This window comes from Hippopotamus amphibius, chromosome 4 (assembly GCF_030028045.1).
Source record: "Hippopotamus amphibius kiboko isolate mHipAmp2 chromosome 4, mHipAmp2.hap2, whole genome shotgun sequence".
NCBI classification, from domain to species: domain Eukaryota; kingdom Metazoa; phylum Chordata; class Mammalia; order Artiodactyla; family Hippopotamidae; genus Hippopotamus; species Hippopotamus amphibius.
The window spans coordinates 117,309,309-117,332,552 of record NC_080189.1 but is presented as its reverse complement, the minus strand read 5'-3'; the positions used below and the strand labels follow the sequence as shown (position 1 = coordinate 117,332,552).

At 39.3% G+C, this 23,244-nt stretch overlaps 1 protein-coding gene across 9 annotated transcripts in view; it reads left to right on the top strand.

Annotated features, from left to right (window-relative positions):
• The window catches only part of ANKRD26 (ankyrin repeat domain containing 26), a 74,188-nt gene extending 63,627 nt beyond the window's left edge, over window positions 1–10,561 (top strand). For 5 of the 9 annotated variants that reach the window (XM_057732814.1, XM_057732817.1, XM_057732813.1 and 2 more), the window contains 5 exons: window positions 53–343; window positions 925–1,142; window positions 2,759–2,987; window positions 8,827–8,872; window positions 10,024–10,561. In XM_057732814.1, the coding sequence (XP_057588797.1) occupies window positions 53–343; window positions 925–1,142; window positions 2,759–2,987; window positions 8,827–8,872; window positions 10,024–10,160 (921 nt within the window). In that variant the 3' untranslated portion in view covers window positions 10,161–10,561. The remainder of the gene's footprint in view (window positions 1–52; window positions 344–924; window positions 1,143–2,758; window positions 2,988–8,826; window positions 8,873–10,023) is intronic. The other 4 variants (XM_057732821.1, XM_057732820.1, XM_057732819.1 and 1 more) reach the window with 2 other exon arrangements.
• Window positions 10,562–23,244: the final 12,683 nt, after the last annotated feature.

Genomic DNA, 23,244 nt, shown 5'->3' with positions numbered 1-23,244 from the left:
TATTCTCAGTCTACTTCCCTCATTACCAAGTGATATTATTTCATTCATGCAGATTGATGATCTTACAGCAAAACTGGAAACTGCATCTTCAAAATGTCTACATCTGGATGCAAAAAATCAAGTTCTTCAACAGGAGTTATTATCTATGAAAGTAATGGAAAAGAAATGTGAAAAACTAGAGAAGAATAAAAAGAAGTTGCAACAAGAAGTAGTGAACCTCAAAAGTCATATAGAAATGAATATGGTAGAACACAACCAAGTAGAGCAGTATAAACGGGAGATTGAAGAAAGAGCAAGACAGGATGTAATAGAAAAATTAAAAGAAGTCAACCTATTTCTGCAGGTTAATTTTCTGATCTGTACTATGCCTTAATTCACGTCACTGTAAATTACATTTCAGATATATACATTTTGTGTGTTTCCTCCACTTCTCCTATAGCCATTTGTTTTGTAAATTTCTGGAAGGAAGGCTGCATTTGTTTCTCCCTTTAAACATTTCAGTTTCTATCATTATCACTAAATTGATCTTTCAGAATCATTCTCACTAGGGAATCATTTCATTTTTAAGACCAACTGGTATAAAACAAGACTATTAGGATGAAAAGAAAATATTGTGATTTAGAAATTGTACTATACTCTTGGATTATTAAGTTGTATTGTTCAGTGTTTAAAATTTTAAATTGACCCTGTTATTCTTTGAATTATCAGATTAGATGAGCACTAATATAAGAATGGTTCAACTTTAATTTTGTAATTCAGATTTAATTCTGTTTACATTGATGATAAAATATTTTAAAGTTCACTTTTTTTTTTCACATTTAAAATTGCTCTCTGAATCATTGACTCAAAACTAAAGGGAACAAATACACTATAATTATTCAGGTTATCATTATTTTTAAAATGTATCTTTTTAATTTGCTTTAGACACAAGCAGCATCCCAAGAAAACTTAGAGCAGTTAAGAGAGAATAATAATGCTTCAATAAGAAGTCAGATGGAACTCAGAATTAAAGATCTGGAATCCAAACTCTCCAAAATGAAAGCTTTTCAAGAAGATTCTACTAAAACAGAATTGGAAAAATATAAGCAACTCTACCTTGAAGAACTCAAAGTTAGAAAGTCATTGGCAAATAAACTAAACAAGTAAGTCGAAACATAGAATCATAGAAAGTAATTCTAAATTTAGCTCATTCATTTGCCTCTAAAGCATAATTGTTATTGAGCCAGGGTCATGAGATTAGCAGGAAGTGAAAGCTAACTAGGTAGTATAATTTTGGAAAATGATGTTAGTGAGTGAACTCACCTTTAAACTGTTAGTCCAGTTTGCATCTCCCCACCTTTCGCTGGTTTTACATAACTTTGTTTTTTATATTTTCATATAGTTAACCTGATTTAGTCTTTAAGCTAAGTGTTTTTGAAACTGAGACAGCAACGTTATTATAAAATTTCTTGTTGGAATTCCCGTAAGTAGAAATATTAAGAGTTTAACTATTGTTTGGAAGAGTACCACTTAAAAGCAAAAGGTCGCATCCCGGCGTTTGGTGAATTTACTTTCTTGATTACGATCTTTGGTGTCATCGCTAGAGGGCGCCCTGAGACAAACTATTGTATTTTAAGTTTTTCCACGCTGCATAAAGGCATGCTTGTGAAATAGGGGGAAATGAACACAGGGGCGAAGGGCGGTATAATTCACAAAGTGGCTAAAAATAATATGGTGGCCTGCCTGAGGGGGTGTGTGGAAGACGGCAAGGGCAGATCCCAGCTCCAGTGTCTTAGTAACAATGTTGTAAGCTCCAGGTTTCCCCACTATGGGAAAGGAGAGTGTTCCTACCCTCCTGTAAGCCAAAATAGCGTAAAGCAATTACCTGAGGACACATCTTTCTAGTCGATGCATAAAATAAATTTGCACAAATAAAGCACAGATGCTCACACAGTTCAAAGCTGTGGTGACTTGATGCTGAGATGCTGGCTGTGGTTCCCCTGGAAGGAGCTTGGTGGGGCTGCGCTCTCTGCTTGGAGTGCGTGTTGTCTCTCTGATGGCTCGCTGAAAACATACACTGAGTGCTGTTTTGGTTTTTTGCCTTTTTTAATGAAAGCAAAAATCCTCTTCAGGTCTTTTTTTGTTTGTTTGTTTGTTTTTTGATTATCAAAAGCAGGTGCTGATGTAGGCCTTTAGTAAAAGTGAAGAAACATAAAGTGAAGTTTTGAAAAGCAGGGGACACTTATAATTGCCCCAGGACTGTTTTAACTCTTTTTGATTGCCACCTGGGCTATCTCTTCCTCCCCTAGAGGTTGTTTCTCTAGATTATTCCTCAGTGCCAGATGCTTACTTTCTCCGAGGTAATGTGTGAAATGTGTATACAAGGGTGGTGAAAGGAAATGCTTGAAAATGTCTTTGAGGGATGGTTTGTTTTTTTATCCCTGAAGTGGTTTACTAAAGACAGGTATGTCTAAGTGCTGCCATCGCAGAAGGCAGCAGGCATCACGTGTTACACCATCTCCATCACCATCGCTGCTTCTTCCCTCTCCCGACTTTGACTGACCTGTTAGTTAAGGATCCCCCAGCACATGTACTTCTTTAGAACAATTTTACGCCTATAATTGTTGATAGTAGGTCTGTTCAGACATATTTTCAGCGTTAGAACACAGTTTAATGGGACATTCTATTTACTATTAGGGCAACTTTAAAAATGCAAATTATTTAGTAATCATGTGGGGAAAATGAAATGAATGAAATTCGTGTTTTGCCATCTTCCCAGGACTAATGAGAGGCTGGCAGAGATCAGTACCAAACTTCTGGTGGAGAAACAGCAGAACAGATCTCTGCTCAGCACTCTTACTGCGAGGCCAGCCCTGGAACCACCTTGTGTTGGAAATCTTAATAATAGTCTAGTGCTCAATAGAAATCTTACTCCAAGAGAAAACATGGTGATGTCTACCTCAAGTCCACGCCCTGCAAATAACAGCATGGAGACTTACTTGACCAAGGTTAGCTATATTATCTTTTCTGCCTTGGGTTTCAGAGTTCTGATATAGTTCTTGTTTTTACTTTGGTAGAATTCTGAGTTGTGTATTGGACTTTTGCACACTAAGTAAAAGCCATAATTAATTGTGCTAATAAAGAAAGGAGACAGAAATTTTGTGAGTTTTTTAAAGTCCCTGGATCTCTCATTTTCAAGAGATATTTATCATTAACTTTATTCAGTAAATGTAACTAAACTGACAAATTTTAAATTTCTTAAAAAGCTGCACTTAAATCCTATTTTAGAGATTAAATATTATCGCCTAGTAACCAAAGATACACTTTCAGAAGTTTGGCTTACTTTCCGATTGATTTCAGTTTGGTAATGGCTCAAACTCATTTTCAAGTTTTGCTGCACCCTGGTTTTTCTACCTCTAAGCTTAAGTGAAGGATTGGCATCCAAACACTTAGCCACATATGGATGTTTTTTTATTTAAAGGAATCCTAGAGAAATCCTTTTTATGAATTAAATAGACTTGTAACACTAAATAATTTGTTTTTAAGTTAAATTTTTTTATTCTCTTACATGAGTGCATCCTTAATTTCCATTTTACTTATAGCATTTTTATTTGAATTTTTACAAAATGTCTTGCCGAGCAATTGTAGAACATTTCTAAATAAGTAATTAATTAAAGCAAATATTTAAATTTTAAAAATGGAGTTCACTTACATCTCTATCTTGCCATCACTTGGATGAAGGATGACTCAGATGGCAATGATGGGGAGTCTTTTAATTGCAACTAGTTTTCATTGTGTATCATTGTTAAAATATCTATTTCACTCAGTGCACATGGGTTTATGGTTTTGATGGTGTTTTCATGATGTTCTTGATGCAGAGAAAAGTGGCCTTTGTTAAATGAAGTCTCAACCCTGTTTTCTCACCTGGCTTTATGCTGTCATAGAAGAGCAAAGCTAAGGTTTCTTAGGCAGCACCGCAGCTAAATTGGGTCTAAGTGCTTCAGAGCCATGAAACTGGACTCCAGGGTCAAAAAGAAAATGGATGTCAAGCCCTCTGTCAGTTACTAAGCATGATGCGAACATAGAATGTTCTCATGAACATGCCAAAAAATGTTCTGAATACCCAAAAATTCATACAATGTGTCATTTTACAAGATGAAGATGAAAGAGTGTGTGAATGCAAAAGCAACGCAAGGGAAAATTTCTGAGAAAATTATTTCCTTTAATTTTTTTGGAAGGAAGTGGTGGGGTTTTTTTGCTTTTGTTTTTTAGTATTTCCAGATAACTTTAAACATAGTTTATTTTAAACTCAGTTTTGTAGTTACAGGGTATACATAGTTCCTTTGTGGGGCCTTGCTTTGCCAAATCATGTTAGATTTAATGAGAGATTGAAAAGCACTACTTACTCTATCAGGATGTGACGATGTCTCCATAATCGCTACAGAATGCCGCAGAAGAGTTATTATACAGTTATTGTTTACAGAATTCTTAGTCAGACTTACAGAAAGAAGATGCCCTCTAGAATTGCTAGGAATATAATTATTCTACTAGGAAAACATAAAATAATGCTATGAGAGGGGTTAACCTACTATCTGAAATGATAGAAAGGGGTGGGTTTTTGGATGAGGCATTACAAAACAATAGCCTTCTAAAGCTTTTTAGCTGTGATTCTAGAAAGTAAAATGTTAAAAATGGCATTAGTATTGAATTTATCAGTTGCCTTTATTTGCAAGGTTTTGACATTTTGGACTGTTCCTACTGTGAAGTTTTATTTTAGCATTTTTTATCATTATAACAAAATATTGCTCTTAGTCTGTGATTTCAGTGGTGCTGGTTGTGGAAGCAAGTTTTCTCCATGTTCATAACACTTAGATTTATTGCCTCTCTCACCATTACGTGGAATTTAGCCTTGTCACTCGATACCATTTTAGTGGTGATAGATTACTACATATCTGTTTTGTTAATTTTTACCCTCAGCTTTCACATTCAGGTTTAATTCTGGGATGTTTTGTCCTATATATCAGAAGTAATTTTACAGTTTTATTCAATTGTGTTATTTAATTATATCATAAAATGTAAAAAGTTAAAATTATCTGGAACAGATACATGACTGTTAGATTTTCTTGCCCATAGAGTTTTTTCCTAAGAACTGAAAACTTAAAAATTTATTCCAGACAATTTTATAACAGACACAATTTCTCTGGTTTAAAGATTTGTTTATGTTCAAGAGTTTTTAAGTATTTGTGTGCGTAACAGGATGCATGGCCACAGTAGTTAATAAATGCCCTTTAAATCTGTCTTAAGTAGGAAGACTACATTTTACATTGATTGATTTTGGACTTTTGGTGCCTTACTCAAAATTCAAAAATTTTCTAATGATTTTTTTAAGTAATTTTTAAATGTCTCAAATGTCCAGTTTAGCAACTGTGTATGGTTATACAGCTAAAACAGTTAATATTCCTGAGACTTTGACTTTTTACATGACACAACATTGTGTCTCAACAGAATATTGAGTCACATTTCTTTTTAAAAAATAGGCCTCCTGTTCACATCACCAAGGCAGTGCCTGTCCACTCTGAATTTAACTCTAATCAAACTACCACAGCAGTTAAGCTAGTTTCTCATAAGGCAGAGGCAGAGTTCAATAAACTTGTTTATTGTGTCAGTTTATTGTATCAATATAATCCTTCTTGTGTCCACTTCATTTTGCCCACATGGACAAGTGAAGTAGGCCTTTTATCTTTTGAAATATAGAGGTAATAGCTCCACTTCTTCCAGTTCTTTTTCTTTCATTCATTTTTTCTGTACTTAATTTTTCAGCTCTTTGATCAACAAATTCTTCCATACTTCTTGTCTCTGCAGCAAAATATATATATTTAATATCTACAAACTGACAAATGTAATTTCCTTCGTGCATTAACCTATTTACAATTGGATAATGAATTGAAGTGGTTTAAATGACTTGATTTTATTACATTTTCGTGACATTTAAAATGGGTGATATCAGATTTTAAAAGTATCAATCATTACTGAAAATAAATTAACTTTGGGAATGAGTGTGTGTGTGTGTGTGTATGTGTGTGGTGTGTATATATTTATCAAATTGGTCTCAAAAAGAGAGCGCATCATTATTTTCCAGCCTCTAGTCTCTAATATAATGTAACGGTAATACATTATGGTTGAGCGAATGAACATGTATTTGTTGAGATTTGTATTGTTACTGGCGGCACAATGTTTCTCTTTCTAAAATGTTCCTTTCAGCTTTCCCCTACTTTAAAGTGGAGGCTGTTTTGCACAAGGTACATTAATTATAATGTCAGGGAAGAAGAAAACGTTTCTGTCAATATGAGTGTGTGGTCACCTTCCTTGTTGGAGCTATGCTGGGGTAGGTGGCAAATGACACTTCTCTTCCCCTTATGAATTCAGAACGTGGGAGTCAGGCAGGTGGAGATCAACTAAGTAGCTTTGTTACTAACACCTACTAACGAATTGGAGGACGTGCTTTAGATGTGCAGCCACAGTGGGCCTCCGAGTACTTCATCCCAAGTTAGGCACTTCCCCACCCAGGCTTGAGGTGGGGGAGCAAATGCCTGACGCCCGTCCCACGGACAGGCTGCAGACCCAAGTTCACGGTGCCGTGGGCACACACACCTTTCCAAAGAGATTTGGAACCCACCAAGCACTTCTTAGTCCCTTCTCCCAAATTCACCCCTTAGGTAAATCTCCCTCCTTTCATGAGGAGAATGAGAGTGGAAGTTCTCACATTGAAACTTTAGACCCAGGAAATGAAGTTTGTCTGTGATTTCTGCCTGGACTTAAATTCTGAGATTACACACATGTCTTTGGTACATACAAACTTATGATGAGAGATTGGATAGAAGTATGCTAGATGGTAAAGAGAAATCTGGTTTATGTTTTAAATTTTGCCATAAATAACTGGCAACGTGGGTAATTCATTTGTTGACTCATTTTGGTAAACCAAGTTGTATCTGGAAGAAACAAATATCCTTTTAAAGAAAAGTCTCACTTTTGGCCTGCATGACTCAACTAAAGGTTTTCTCCTTCAAGTTCCCTGTCCTGTGGTTAAAAAAAATCTGTGCTTTATAAATTAAATATACTGACTGCTACTAATAGGAGTTATGACATTAATTTATTCTTGTTCATGCCTTTAAAACGTATAATTTAGTTAGAAAGCTACTATTTCATGTCTCATGCCTCAAACATTATTGAACGACAGGACAAAGTTTTACATATTCATTTTCTCTGAGTTATAGTTAAAATCTGTGTGATTTTTCTTAATCTGTGGAAGTAGCTGCCGTAGAACTCTAGACTCAGTAAGAAGGCCATTGGCTTTGTGACACCTGGCAGTCTCTCTGAGCCTTTGTTACCTCTTTTCTAAAATTAGGGACTTTGACTAAATCAGTGACTTCACACCTTACAAAAATTTTTTTTTACAGAAAAGAACTGTTCATTTTGAAAAAAAATTTTTTGCATGAAACTGTATTATATAAAACAGAGACATAAATACACAGCTGTTTAGCTAAAGGAATAGCTGGAGCCCCTGAAGCAGTGCCTTCTCTGTCCCTCAGTCCTGCAGTGTCTGCAGGGGGACCTTCCATTTCTTTGCGACATAGTTTGGAAACTACCAGTTGTGAGAGAATCCTTATAACTAAAAATCTTCAGAATTAAAACTTGCTGATACATTGTCTTCCTGTATATAATTTTCTTACTTTTCTATTTTTTTTGTTAAATGGAAAAGTTAAAAGTACAGATGTGTTCTCATTAACGTTCGACTTCAAACTACTTCCTCCAGCTGAACACAGTCCTCACCTAGAAATCAACATGAAGGTCTTGGAAGTACATATTTAGGAAAAGAGCTTTTGGGGGAAAAGATAGTAATCTTACATGGGTCGTTCCCTAATTCAACGGGTGTAAAAATGTGACCTACATTTTGCACAGTGTTTATTAATGGTAATATAAAATTATTTCAATAAAGGCTTTTCATAGGAAAGATTTTAAAAAACCTCTAGGTGGAGACATTTGTAATGTAGTTTGAAGTGTTCTCACATTTCATAATTAAGTAGATAACTGTAATTAGCCAAATGTTTCAAAAAGCCCTCATTTCTAGAATGGAAGCAGTTATAGTTAAAGAATTATATATGTGTTTCTCATTTCTAATTCTAGAAAGTCATCAGTCAGAAACTGAGTCTGAAAACTGGCTCTAGCCTCTATTTTTCCTTTCTTCAAGCAGATTTTCTGAAATAAATGTTTTAGTCATAATACAGAGAGCAAACTACATTTACTTAATTTTTTGCCAGTAGAATTTTGACATGACATTACAACAGAACCACTTTCTTCATTTTATGTGTTGAAAAATTATTACCGTAGAACATGCCTCAAAATTTTAGTTTTATAAAAGTGTAAGAATGGAAAGCCCATTTTAAGGAAAAATCCATTAAAGTAAAAAAACGGATTAAACTTTTATAAAGGGCAATTTTTCTAAGAATTGAAAAGTAATGTATTCAGTGTAATATATGACTTGAATTGTTTAAACTTACTTGTTACCAATAGGATCAAACATCACCCTCTGAAATTATGTATATTCAATACTGATATTTATTGTAATTAATCTAAATAGCATTACATATATATGTTCTCTATTATCAAAAATCAAAATAGGTAGGAATTTATTTTATATATGTGATTATTTTTCTACTTAAGCAATCCTCAAGTTAGGTCTAGTCTCTAAAAGTATTATTTAAAGCACACATTTCATAAGCTAGATATCATTCCTATGATGATGTCTCTTGTTTAACTTAAACATAAATAATATTTGACTTATTTCAGATGCAGCAGGAGTTGGAAAAAAATATAACTAGAGAACTAGAAGAAGGTATGTGGCTGAAATTTATGAATTAAATTTAGACGTTGATTTGTGAAATAAACCGCAAATAGTACATGGCATCTCTTTCCATTGTTGGATAACAGATACTACGTTAAATTTATTTTTTATTTTTGTCCTATATATATCTAATGAAAAATGTGAAAGCACCATTCACAATGAACAGTATCCTTATTCCTCATTTATTCATCATGTAACAGATTTTTAAAAAATCTCAGGAAGTCTGTGTATTGTTTTTTATTTCCGGCTATGTCCTTCCTCTGCTTCTGCCATCCCCGTTGGAACTGTCAGCCTGCACACTGACAAAACATGGGGTTCATGAGCTTCTTAAGTTTCTGGTGGTGATTAAGGCCAAAAAATCCAGACTCAAGCAATCACGTTCATGTAGCTGTCACTTGGTGGGTGACATTAAAATTTCCTGTCATTGACTTTGTCATTTATCTTTTGCCCTCAGGAAAAATTCCAAATTCCTTAGCATGGAATAAAAACATCCAAATCAATTTGGGTCCTGCCAAAGTATTCAGCCTTATCTCTTTACTACCCTACTTTGCCCCTTAGCTGTGCATCTAGGCAGATAGACTGCTTACAATCCCACAGGCGCTCTTCCTTACCTCTAGTCTTCGTATCTGCTTCTACTGCCCCCCCATCTCCCGTACTCTTTCCTTGTCCTTTAGGTATCACATCACCTCCACCAAAAAGCTGACATTATTGACACAAAGCCAGGTGTCCCTTCTGAGTGTTCCTTGTGCCCTCCTATTTATACCTATCGTAGCGTTTATTACTTGTATGGAAATTGCCTGTTTGTCTATTTTTCCAGTTTATAGTATATGATTTTTCAGGGTGGACTGCATCACCTTCATCTTGTAATTCCAGTGCTTGTCACAGCACCTTAGCACATGGTTATTGAGTAAATGAAGAATAAGGGAACCAGAAGCTCTGATACTCAGCCACAAGAGCAATGAATTCAGCGTGCAGCCGGGGCAAATCATATACTAGTAATCTTGTCTTTTGTGTTGTGTCCTATATAGATATTTTTCATTCTTCTGAACATTTAGAAAGGTCTTAGCTTTTTTCTACTAGCTTATATTTAGTTAGCTCAAGTATTTTAGGTAAAGAATATAATCCTTTCTTTTCCCTTTCAGCTGCTGCTGAATTTGAATCTGGGTCCTGTAGAGCTTCTCCTCTAGGATCTACTGATGAGTCAAACCTCAATCAAGATCTAGTCTTGAAAACATCACAAGAATATGTACAGATTTTGAAGAAAAATTATATGATCTGAAAGATAAATAGTAAAAAGTTCCCTACTGGGCTGTTTGTATTACATTTTAGTTGTTTCCCATTAAACAGGATGTGAAAATCTGTATTAAAGGAAAATATTTTTGTATTATATGTGTATGATGAAAATTTATATAGTATTTTAAAGCATGTTTCTCTGCATCTAACTTACTTTTAAGCAGATTTTGTGAATAAAAACCAGCACTGTTGAGTTTTACATGCTCAAACTGAGCCCTGATACCAGCTATTTAAACAGCACCCAGACAGCCAAACTTGTCATTAATATTTAGTGCTGTTGATTGGTAGCTTTTTAGTATTTTCCAATTCTTATCACTATATGTACACCTAAAGATTTAAACAGATGTCATTTGGATATACTGTGCTGTGGCTATTGTCAATGTTTTGATCTATTACAATTGTTATAGTGCCATAAAACTTTAGTATGTATAACTCTAAACACTGATGCATAGATCTTTCCTTATGGAGAAATAAGATTTGCTTAAGACTTTTCACCTTTTCTATCTACCTATTTATTTATTTTGGATTTACTTTTTGGAAACAGTCTTAAAATTAAAGTTCTGATCACCAGACTCAAACAGACATTTTCACAGAATTACCATATCTCCCATATATTCTCCTAAGGTGCCATGTATCTTTCCTAAATGTCATTTGTTCTCCCATAAATGCCCCCTGCCCTGCTGCCCAAGAAGTCATCTATTCTTCAGAAGGTGCCTTTCTTCTACTCCTTGTCACTTATTAAGGAGTATATAAGCCTCCAGTTCCAAGAGCTAAAATGTTAGTAACTCTTACTTGCATCCTTTATTCCCCTTTCTTCTGTCTTTTCCATGTACTTACTTGGCAGCACTCTAGCTGCATAAGAGGTTGGTTACCACCCTTCCCTCTTCCCTTCACCCAGGCATCTAAGTGCTGCTGAAGAAAATTATCCTACTACTTTGATTTAGTTAATTTGCATCTTCTTTCTTCACAAGGACGATTTCAAATCTCCTCTCTGTGTAAACTTATCACCCTGTTTCTTCCCTCTCAACTTGGACCAGACAGTCGTACTCCCCACGACAGTCTTGTTGAGACTTGCCTGTATTCCCGTTCACTCCAGGCTTTCTCCTCCTTCCCCCCCCCACCCCCCCCCACCCCGTTCCCTCGAAACTGCTGGGAAGTCACCGATGACTTCCACATCACTAAGTCAAAACAACACTTTCCAGTCCTTGTCTAACTGAATTTCTCATGCCTTTTGGCATTCATTATAACTGACCTCTTTGAGACACTCTCTTCTTTTGGCTGGACCGGGCTTTTCATGTTCTTTAATTTTATCCTGAATACAACCACAGGATATTGTGATCAGAGACAGAGTTTTATTAAATATCTCACCGTAAATATACAGGCCTTCCCCCCTCACCCAGGCCTGCACCTGGGGCAGCATGTCCAGAGCAGGTCCGTTGTTCTACACCGGCAGGTGAAGGACGGGAGGAAACTGGCTTCCCTTGCTGCTTGTGAAGGGGCAGGAGTTGGCCACCCTTCTCTCCTGGGAAAGCTCTCCTCCTCACCCTGGCCGAAATAAAACGGTTACCCACCCCGACAAGGGTCCTTCTGCCCAGTGTCGCTCCTGCCGGTAGAATGAGTTGGGTTCAGGAGCAAAGCAAGCTTTCCTCTTTGATCAGAGAACGGAGAGGCAGGAGCTCCCGCTCTAGAGCACGTGCTCTCCCAACAGGCTGTGGGCGGGGCTGCTTCACAGGGCTCCGGGCAGCGGGGGAGGGGGCGGAGCCCCTGCGGGGCAGGCGCAGGCGGCGCGGCTCGCCCGTGGCAGTGCGGCTCGCCCGTGGCAGTGCGCGCATGGCCGGCCGCCGCCATCTTGCCTCGAAGGGTCACGGGCAGCGTCTCTGCCCGCGGTCTGTCGTCCGGTCCGGTCCGTCCGCTGGAGCAGCCGCACAGGCGTGTCACCCCTGGAACTCTGGTCTGAAGTGCCAGGTTCGAGGCCTCTGCACCGAGCACCCTCTGAGCAAGTGAAACCAGACTCAGCACTAAGGAGGAAAAGGTTAGACTTTATTTTACTACCTAGATTCTATATTTATTTCCTGGGAACCATTAATGGGCTTCGCCGGTGACAAAATCTCTCCAGGAGCCAGACCTGGGGTCTCCAAGTTTCTAGGCCTCCTTCCTCCTTGCGATGTAAATTCCTAGGGAGATGGTACACCTTCGGGGACCTACTCTGGGCTGTAACTATTTGGTCCTCCTGGGGGGATGAGACTTTATGAATTCTTTCAGATCAGAGCAATTAACTGGATGAATAGCTGTAGCTGTAAATCTCATACAGCATGAAGAGTCTCAGAGGGCCAAGGCTCGTTAAGAAAGATTGCTGAGAAATCCTAGCATATTTTACTTACCCCACAATTCCACCCCTTATTCCTGAAGGAGTTTTAGGCCCAACATAAGCCACTGTGACCAGTCCAACCAAACTTGAAATTGGTGGGCACCAGATCCTTTTGGCTTGTCTTAGGCAACACTTAATCAGAGATGTGATCAACAGGACCCTTACTTAGCGAAAGAAATTGGTCTCAGCTGAACTCCCCCAAATCTCAGATTCAGGCATCTAGCCGAGTCCCCCAAACCATTAGGGACTGTCTCGGGAAACCATGTGGCTTCCTCCTTGTGTTTCTGTATTAATTCCATATTTTTTTTTACCTGGCCCAAGGCACTGTAGGGAGGCAAAATTTGTCACCCCAAGATGGGTCTCTTTGGCACTGTAACTATTTTAGGCTGATTATTTTTAAGAAACAGAAGACTCGGAAAGTCTTTCTTTTTACCACCCCTTTAACTGTTGAAGAGTTTAGATAAAGAGCCTAGTCCAGGAAGACTGCTATCACCAGAGATACCTAGAAAGGATGTGGACTAGGTGTGGTAAGGAGGACTCCAAATATTGGCAGGGAGTTACAAACATTTGCTTTTCCGTCTCCATGTGAATTGCCTTCCTCGGCTTTGTAGTCCCAAACCATTACTCACAACATCCTCTTTTGCCTTTAGCTGAAGATGGTATTTAAGGGGAGGGTTCCAGGCATCTTGGTGAGTTACTCAGTTTTCCTGGATCTCTCCCATGTGTACAGGAACTATACGTGTTATTAAACTTTTGTTTTTCTTCTGTTAATCTGTCTCATGTTAATTTTATTCTTAGATGAACCTAGAAGGATAGACGAAGGTTTTTTTTTTTCTCCCCCACAGCACACACCTTAGTACAGGTAGATATGCTAATTTACAAGTGGCACAGACTTTGCCTCACCTGCAAGGAAGGAATCTGTGGCAAACCCTGTTATCTATACAGCACTAGCCAATGAGCTCACCTGAATGCCTTTCAGGCTGAGGCGGGGTCATTGTGTCACTGCATCATACTGCTCACTGCAGGACAGGGCAGTACATCAAGAGACGAGTTGTTGGGGCAGGAATAGCACCTTTATTTGGAAAGCTGGCAGACTGAGAAGATGGTGGACTCGTGTCCCAAAGAACCATCTTGCCTGAGTTAGAGTTCAGGCTGCTTTTATACTAAAAGGGGAGGAAGTCAAGTCAAACACTTACTGGTTCCACTCCACCTCCAGAGGGAATGTGTTCATTTCAGGTGGGCCTGGTCAGGATGTATTTTACCTTAGTGCTCTTTACCTGGGAGGCAGTGTTCCCAGAGATGAGCCATTATGTGTGATTTAAGCTTATAGGCAACATCCCTTTAGTGATTAACTTGTAATAGAATACAAGGTTCTTCCCTGTTATAATTGTTCACTTCAGCAGAAGTCACGGACAAATTTCATACTGCCTTTTGTGAAAAAAAAAATGGAGTCAGTAGTGCTCCCTAAAGAGGGCTCTCTAAAACGGAGCTGGGAGGCCATTAAGGAGTGTGACGTGTACACATCTCAGCCTGGATGGAATCTGACCTTTTGATAATCTGTTGTCCTAATGAAGTCATCCAGAACATCTCCAGAAATTCAAGATACTTCTCGGACCCCTACTCTAAAATAACCTGTGATCCCTTAAGGACAAATATTTCCTGACTCATATCAGAGTCACTCACAATTCCCATCAGGCAATTTTTGACAACCTGTGGCTTTTTGTTTGACTTTCTCAGAACACTCAGTTTTACCAGAATCTGTGTCTCCTGAATTGAAATTCTTTTTTTTCCCTTCCAGTTTTACTGAGATATAATTGGCATGTAGCTCTGTATAATTGTAAGGTGTACAACATACTGATTTGACTTAGATGATTATCGCAATATATTTCACTATAATTGTAAACATAACTAGATCACTGCTGCAGGGATATAGTGAAATCATTAGGGTGCTTCACAGGGGAAATAAAAACAGGAAGGGAAAAAAACAGTAGAGGATTCTCTCTCTCTCTGTCTCTCTCTCTTTCTTTCTCTTTCTCTATCAATAGGTCTGAAATCTGTAGGGTGGGCCTGCAGGCTGGAAATTCAGGGAAGAGTTGAAGTTCTAGTCTTGAGTCTGAATCCCCAGGACAATAGTCTGGAAGCTGAGTCAGGGTTTCTGTGCTTCAGTCTTGAAAAGAATTCCTTCCACTTTGGGGAACCTCAGTCTTTGCTCTTAAGGTTTTCAACTGATTGGATGAGGCCCCTGGACATTAGGGAGTGTAATCAGCTTTATTCAAAGTTATTGATTTAAATGCTAATCACATCTAAAATATACCTTCACAGAAACATCTCAACTGGTGTTTGGCCAAACAGCTGGGATCATAATCTAGCCTCCTTGACACATAAATTAGCCATCACGCTGGGCAGACATTTTAACTATCAATTTTATGAAGAATATTGAAATATTCTAATATTTGTCCAATTCTAGACTAGATTCTATGGACAACATATAACACAACCTATATATGCCTTCCTGCCCCACTGACGGAGTTTGTTATTGATTTTGTTAGTGAACCAAACTTGGGTCCACTTGCCTGACACACAGCAAAACCAATCTACTAACATCGGGTTGTGGGGAAGGAAAGTGCGGCGTTTATTCCAAGGTGGGGCCAGACAAGGAGAAAAGATGACTCCTGCTCAAGAGACCCAGACTCTCTGATGGCTTTCAGGGAAGTGTTTTTAAAGGCAACATTGGGGGTGAGGGTGTCAGTTGCCCAGTGAGCTTGTGTACATCCTTCTGATTGGCTAGTGGTGAGGTAACGGGGCGGTGTGTTGGGAGTCAAGATCATCAACCATCAGGTTCCAACCTGTCTGAGGTCTGCAGGCTTGTGGTCAGCATGCAGTTAACCTCTTCCACCTGGTGGGGGTTTCAGTATCTGCAAAACAACTCAAGGATATGGCGTAAAATATTATCCATAGCCCCTGAGAAGGAACTAAAGGTCCTTGAGTTTGTTTTATGGCTAAACTATTTTTATCTTGTCTTGCTTGACTCTTTTCTTTTTGCTTGCTTCTGTGATTACATTTGCTCTTTGGAACTCGAGGAAAGCCGAGGAGGCTAAAGCTTTTCTACAAACAAGAGACAGGGGCCATGGGCAAGTCCCCATGGGGTCCTGCTCCATTGCAGTTAGTTTTTCTTTTTAAAAGTGTTTCCCCCCTTATTTTTAACAGATTCAAGTGGAGGGGAGAGGGTTCCTAGTTAGTTTTTCAATCATAACCCACCTAAACTGGGAAATCTAGAAAAATCTCTCTTCTTAAAATAAACTAATCCACATGTCATATTCCCCCACCTCAGATATTAAATGCATACTATATCATTTGAAAAGCCACAAACCCCAAACCCAAACCAGCCAATTCCAGAGCTCTAGTCTCTGTGCTGGATGCTAACCGTGCAATGGCAAACAGAACATGGCTACTTCTCTCTTGTCGTCTGTGGCCAGTTCTCATCGGGCTCCTTCATGCCGATGACGCGCTGGACTAAATAAAACAAAGGCACCTTGTGAAACCGCAAAGGAAATGTGAAGGAAGTCATAGGAAAGACCTCTTCACTCCTGAGATATTTATTAGGAGTTGGAGAGATTTGTTCTAACAGGATATAAAGCCTTGTTCCAGCAGAAAACAATTTTTTTAAAAAATTGGAGTGTAGTTGACTTAAAGTGTTATTTCAGGTGTACAGCAAAGTGACTCAGTTATATATATATCATACGTATATATCCATTCTTTTTCAGATTCTTTTTGCCATATAGGTTATTACAGAATATTGAGTAGAGTTCCCTATGCTGTACAGTAGGTCCTTATTAGTTAGTTATCTATTTTATATATAGTAGTGAGTATATGTTAATCTCAGTCTCCTAATTTATCCGTTCCTGCCATGCTTCCCCTTGGTAACCATAAGTTTGATTTTGAGATCTGTGAGTTGGTTTCTGTTTGTAAATAAGCTCATTTGTATCATTTTTATTAGACTCCACATATGAGTGATATCATACGGTATTTGTTTCTCTCTGACTTACTTCACTTAGTATGATAATCTCTAGGTCAATCCATGTTGCTACAAATGGCATTATTTTATTTACTCTTTTTTATGGCTGAGTAAAATTCCATTGTACATATGTACCACATCTTCTTTATTCATTTCTCTGCCGATGGACATTTAGGTTGTTTCCATGTCTTGGCTATTATAAATAGTGCTGCAGTGAACATTGGGGTGCATGTATTTTTTTTGATGTATTTATTTATTTATTTAATTGGCTGTGTGTTGGGTCTCTTTTGCTGTGCGCGGGCTTTCTTCTTGCTGTGAGTGGGGGCTACTCTTCGTTGTGGTGCGCGGGCTCCTCATTGCTGTGTCTTCTCTTGTTGCGGAGCATGGGCTCTAGGCACGTGGGCTTCAGTAGTTGCAGCACATGGGCTCAATAATTGTGGCTTACGGGCTCTAAAGCGCAGGCTCAATAGTTGTGGTGCACAGGCTTAGCTGCTCCACGGCATGTGGGATCTTCCTGGAGCAGGGATCGAACCCATGTCCCCTGCATTAGCAGGTAGATTCTTAACCACTGTGCCACCTAGGAAGCCCTGCATGTATCTTTTTGAATTATGGTTTTCTCTGGATATTTGCCCAGGAGTGGAATTGCTGGATCATATGGTAGTTCTATACTTAGTTATTTAAGGAGCCTCCATACTGTTCTCCATAATGGTTGTACCAATTTACATTCCCACCAGCAGTGTAAGAGGGTTTCCTTTTCTCCACACCCTTTCCAGCATTTATCGTTCATAGATTTTTTGATGGTGGCCATTCTGACCAGTGTGAGGTGGTTATCTCGTAGTTTTGATTTGCTTTTCTCTAATAGTGACTTTGAGCATCTTTTCATGCACCCACTGGCCATCTGTATGTCTTTGGAGAAATATCTATTAAGGTCTTATGCACATTTTTTGTTGTGTTGTTTGTTTTTTTTATATTGAGCTGCATGAGCTGTGTGTATATTTTGGAGATTAATCCCTTGTCAGTCGCATCATTTGCAAATATTTTCTCCCATTCTGTGGGTTGTCTTTTCATTTTGTTTATGGTTTCCTTTGCTGTGCAAAAGCTTGTGAGTTTGATTAGGTCACATTTGTTTATTTTTGTTTTTATTTTCATTACTCTAGGAGGTGGATCGAAAAAGATCTTCCTCTGATTTATGTCAGAGAGTGTTCTGTGTATGTTTTCCTCTAAGAGTTTTATAATATATGTCCTTACATTTATGTCCTTAATCCATTTTGAGTTTATTTTTGTATATGGTATTAGGGAGTGTTCTAATTTCATTCTTTTACGTGTAGCTGTCCAGTTTTCCCAGCAACAGTTATCGAAGAGACTGTCTTTTCTCCATTGTATATTCTTGCCTCCTTTGTTGTAGATTAATTGACCATAGGTTCGTGGGTTTACCTCTGGACTTTCTATCCTATTCCATTGATCAATATTTCAGTTTTTGTGCTAGTACCAGTGTTTTGATTACTGTATTATTACTTTGTGTTATAGTCTGAAGTCAGGGAGCCTGATTCCTCCAGCTCCGTTTTTCTTTCTCAAGATTGCTTTGGCTATTTGGGTCTTTTGTGTTTCCATATAAATTGTAAAATTTTTTGTTCTAGTTCTGTAAAAAATGCCATTGGTAATTTGATAGGGATTGCATTGAATATGCAGATTGCTTTGAGTACTGTAGTCATTTTGACAGTGGGAAGCAATTTGCTTAGCATGGTTCTAGGTGTGCGGTGGGCACCTGAGAGTCATTAAATCGGATCTGATTTTCCCGGCCTGTGACTCTTTGTGTCCAGCAGATGGCGCCACACAACTGGCAATGGCTCCAATGCTCAGCTGTTTGGAAGACATGAAATGTAATGATAAAACGCTAGTATCTTGAAGCATTCATACTGTCTGTCTGCGAACCTTTCTTTTGCTCCATTTTAGTGTGACATGTGAATCAAAATGAGAAGCAGACAGGAAAATGGCTGTCTCTGCTGGCATGTGGTAATATTGTGGAATAATGAAAATGTAAGTCAAACGCAGAGACAGCCCAGTAAAACAGCACCTAAACACAGAGCTGGAGTGGGGAATGCATGTGTGTGTGTGTGTGTGTGTGTGTGTGTGTGTGTGTACTTGTGCTTCTGAGAAAGATTAAACAGTAAAGAATGGAAGTGATGAAACATACTTTAAAAAAAAAGGTAAAGAGACAATATTGTAGAAAAGCTATAAAGAGAATAAAAAAAGTGGGAGACGAAAGAGAAAGAGAGAAGGGAGAGCTCAACGGAGCATGAGAGTAGGCAGCGTGCATAGAAATGTTGGCATGGGAGCTCCAGCAGGCAGGATCCTATTCCTCTAATTTTTTTTAAAATAAATTTATTTATTCATTTATTTATTGGCTGCGTTGGGTCTTTGTTGCTGTGCATGGGCTTTCTCTAGTTGTGACAAGCGGGGCTACTCTTTGTTGTGGTGCACAGGCTTCTCCTTGTGGTGGCTTCTCTTGTTGTGGAGCACGTGCTCTAGGTGCACGGGCTTCAGTAGTTGTGGCTCACGGGCTCTAGAAGTGTAGGCTCAGTAGTTGTGGCACACGGGCTTAGTTGCTCCGCAGCTATTCCTCCATTTCTTGCAATTCTAATAATAATTGAATTTCAAACGAATATCATGCAAGTAGAGGACAAGAAAAAATACACGAAGTCACCTGGAACCAATTCAATGGAATTCCTCATTTCAAGGGACTCTGACTTTGTGGTCACAAAGACTAGGAACATACAGCTCACAGCACCTGTTACAGAAGGTGAAGTCGAAGCCATAGGTGCTGAAAGAGGAAACTCCCTACCGTGGAAAAGGAGAAAAGAAAAACACATTGACTGGGAATAGTAGACCTCTTGGGTTCATGTCCTCTTTGTTAAACTTTTAAAGTCTCTCCAATTAAAAAAAGAAAGTCTGGGACTTCCCTGATGGTGCAGTGGTTAAGAATTCACCTGCCAATGCAGGGGACACAGGTTTGATCCCTGCTGCAGGAAGATCCCACATGCCGTGGAGCCGCTAAGCCTGTGCACCACAACTATTGAGCCTGTGCTTTAGAGCCCATGAGCCACAACTATTGAGCTTGTGTGCCACAACTCCTGAAGCCCATGCGCCTAGAGCCCATGCTCCGCAATAAGAGAAGCTTGTCCACTGTGAGGAGCCTGCGCACCACAACGAAGAGTAGCCCCCACCCATGTGCAACCACGAACACCTAACACAGGCAATAAAATAAATGAATGAATGAATGAATTTTAAAAAAAGAGAGAAAGTCTGCCTTGGATAAGGGGGGGGGGGCTGCAAAGAGGGGGTTTATTCCTGCTGCATTGAGGGACCTATTGCTCAGTTTAGAAGCTACTTTCAGAGCAGGACCACCCACACCCTAATTTGGAAAATTGTTCCCTGTCTGTGTCCTATGTCACCTGTTGGGAGACTTTTCAAAAAGGAAGAAAAGAAGGAGCAATCATGAGATAGTCCAGTGAGCGTCCACAAGTGACCACTGCAGCCAAGACCAAGACTCTCCTGCCACTGTTTGTCCCAGGAGAATGCTGCACGTCTCAGGAATCCTACAAACTAGAAAACTCCTGAGTGAAATGATGCTACGGGCGGAAGTGTCTTTAAAGCATCTTAGTATATAATATGATGGGCTTTGCAGTTGACCGCAATTCCAGTGACCTTACCAAAAACTAAACATGCCTAAAAACTGAAAGTCCCTTTCTTCCAGGAGAGTTGATGTCTTACAAAAATAGTATGATACCTGTGTTGTTATAGGTTTGAGCTTAATTATAAAATCTATGGAGGGGAGAGATGTTTAATCCAGATTATTCTAATTCATCCTTCAAAAAATGCCTTTTTATTTTCCTTTTGGCCGTTCCACACCCACGCAGGGTCTTAGTGCCCCGACCACGGATCGGACCCATGCCCCCTGCGGTGGAAGCACGGAGTCCCAACCACTGGACCGCCAGGAATCAGCTGGCGGCTCTCAGGTTTGTGTGTTAATGAATCACCTGGGGTGCTCGTTCAGATGCAGATTTCCAGGCCCAGCTCCAGACTCTGATCAAAGAGCTTGGGTTCACAGCCGTGGAATTTGCATTTTAAACAGTCATTTCAGGTGGTTCAGATGCAGGAGATCCAAAGACCTCTCAGAGAAATATTGCCCTAAGCAAAGGCAGGATTGGCCTTTCAGAGAGGCCTTCAAACTCACTTCCCATCCATCCATCCACACATCCACCCAGTCATTACTTCCCTCTCTCCTGAACTCATGAATGCAAGAAGCATTTCAGGTGCCCTCGCATTGTAGTAGGAGAAGTTGGACATAGTAAATATAAAGCGGCCCAGTTCCTGCCTGGAAGGTATTTTATACCTAATGGCTGATAGGCTGATAGATATATAGTGTGTATATATACACACACACATACACACACACACACACACTCTCTCACTATACATATAAATAATACATATAAATGTTAACTATATATTTATATTACATAAATTATAATATATTTATATAATGTATAATATACGAGGGTGAGTCAAAAATTATCCACACTACGGTTTATATTAAAACTTCTGGGACTTCCTAGGTGGCGCAGTGGTTAAGAATCCACCTGCCAATGCAGGGGACCTGGGTTCGAGTCCTGCTCCAGGAAGATTCCACATGCCACTGAGCAACTAAGCCTGTGTGCCACAACTATTGAGCCTGAGCTCTAGAGCCCGTAAGTCACAACTATTGAGCCTGTGTGCCACAACTACTGAAGCCCACACACCCAGAGCCTGTGCTCCGCAACAAGAAGACGCCACGGCAATGAGGAGCCCGTGCACCACAACGAAGAGTAGCCCTTGCTCGTCGCAACTAGAGAAAGCCCTTGTGCAGCAGCAAAGACCCAACACAGCCAATAAATAAATAAATAAATAAATAATTAAAAAAAAAAAAAAAAAAAAAAAAAAAAACTTCTGTTGGCTCCACAGCCAGAGTGCGGATAATTTTTGACTCATCTGCGTATACGTGAATGACAGCGTCAGGTGCTAAGTATTGAATTTACAGCCATAATACCAAAGAGAGTGTTGCAGGAATTTGGAATAAGTTTCTGTGGACATGAGCTAGTGTGGTCGGGAAAGGAGGGCAGCTCCATGGAGGGGGTGGCGCCGGGCCTGGACCCTGAATGATGAGGCGCAGGCAGGATATTTCAGCCGAAGGAACAGCATTCTCTTCCTATCACACTTGTTAAGCAGGGTTGTTGTTAATGTCCCTAAGCCTGCACTAAAGATAGCAGAGTGGCAGAGCATGGCCAGGGATTAAGAGGATAATCTTGTTAACCACCTTCAGGGCAGCCATGAAGGATGAGAAACCAAAAGCTCCTGATTCAGCAACATCCTCTCCTTGTTTTTTCAGGATTCTGGTGCCACTTGGACCATTTTTTTACTTTAATAAGTTGATAAATAGTAGGAACGCTTGACATGACATGTTTATTGTATACATCCTGTTTTTCTCTTAGCTCCATATCTATTTCATCCAGCCGCTTTAAAAAAGTTAAAATTATGGTCATAAGCACATGAAGGGCATAGACAATTAGCACCGTAAGAAGAGGATCAGAACCATTAGAAACCAAGGGAGGAAGATTAGTTTCATTAAAAACTACTTATTTAAGAAAGAGAGCTGTATTCCTTAAGATTTATGCTTAGACAGATTGTTTTTAGCTATATTTTGCCTATCTCATTACATGAAAGACATTTTAATCTAGCTGCTTTGTTTTCCTTCCCCAGCTCTTCTTCTCAACATCCACAAAGCATCAAAAACTAAATATTTAAGCCAGTTTTGTCCAGGAGTTTTCACAGAACATATAGAGGAGAGTTATGACTATACCACCACCATACTTGTCTGGAGCCAGACAACTGGGTTTTTTATCTTAGATCCATCACTTCCTATCTGTGTGGCTTTGGTAAGGTTACTGAACCTTTATGTGCCTCAGTTTCCTAGTCTGTAAAGTGGACACAAATAGGGTCTTGTGTTAATTGAATGAATCTGTAAGTGTAAAGCACTTAGAACAGCCCACATAGTAAGGGCTCAGTCAGTGTTAGCTGTTGTCATGAGCTCTGTCCTTGAGGAAGGTATACACATGAGCAAGTTTCTTGGGATATATGGATTGGAGAGGTGTTCACATGTATTTGAAAATCAACTATAATATGGGGCAAAAATTATGAAACATTATATCATTCCTTACAAGAGGAAACATTTAAAACTATAAGAATACACAGTAAAAAAAATCATATAACAGACTTTAAATATGAGAAGAACAAGGGTAGGGACATAAAAGAGAACTGGAGAAGCACTAGTACACAATGCCCTCATGGCCTCTGTCTCTGAGCTTTCTAGTAACCGTTGCAAAAAGGGAAACCTGATCGGTTACTCACAAGATAAAACAGGCCAGTTGTTCAGGAGAAGCACAATTACTTACACAATTAACTATGCAGTTAAGACCAGAAAGGAGGGCTTCCTAGGTGGCGCAGCGGTTAAGAATCCGCCTACCCATGCAGAGGTCACGGGTTCGATCCCAGCTCCAGGAAGATCCCACATGCCGCGGAGCAACTAAGCCCGTGTGCCAAAAAAAAAAAAAAAAGACCAGAAAGGATACTCCCAGAAGTCGTCTTTAGGAT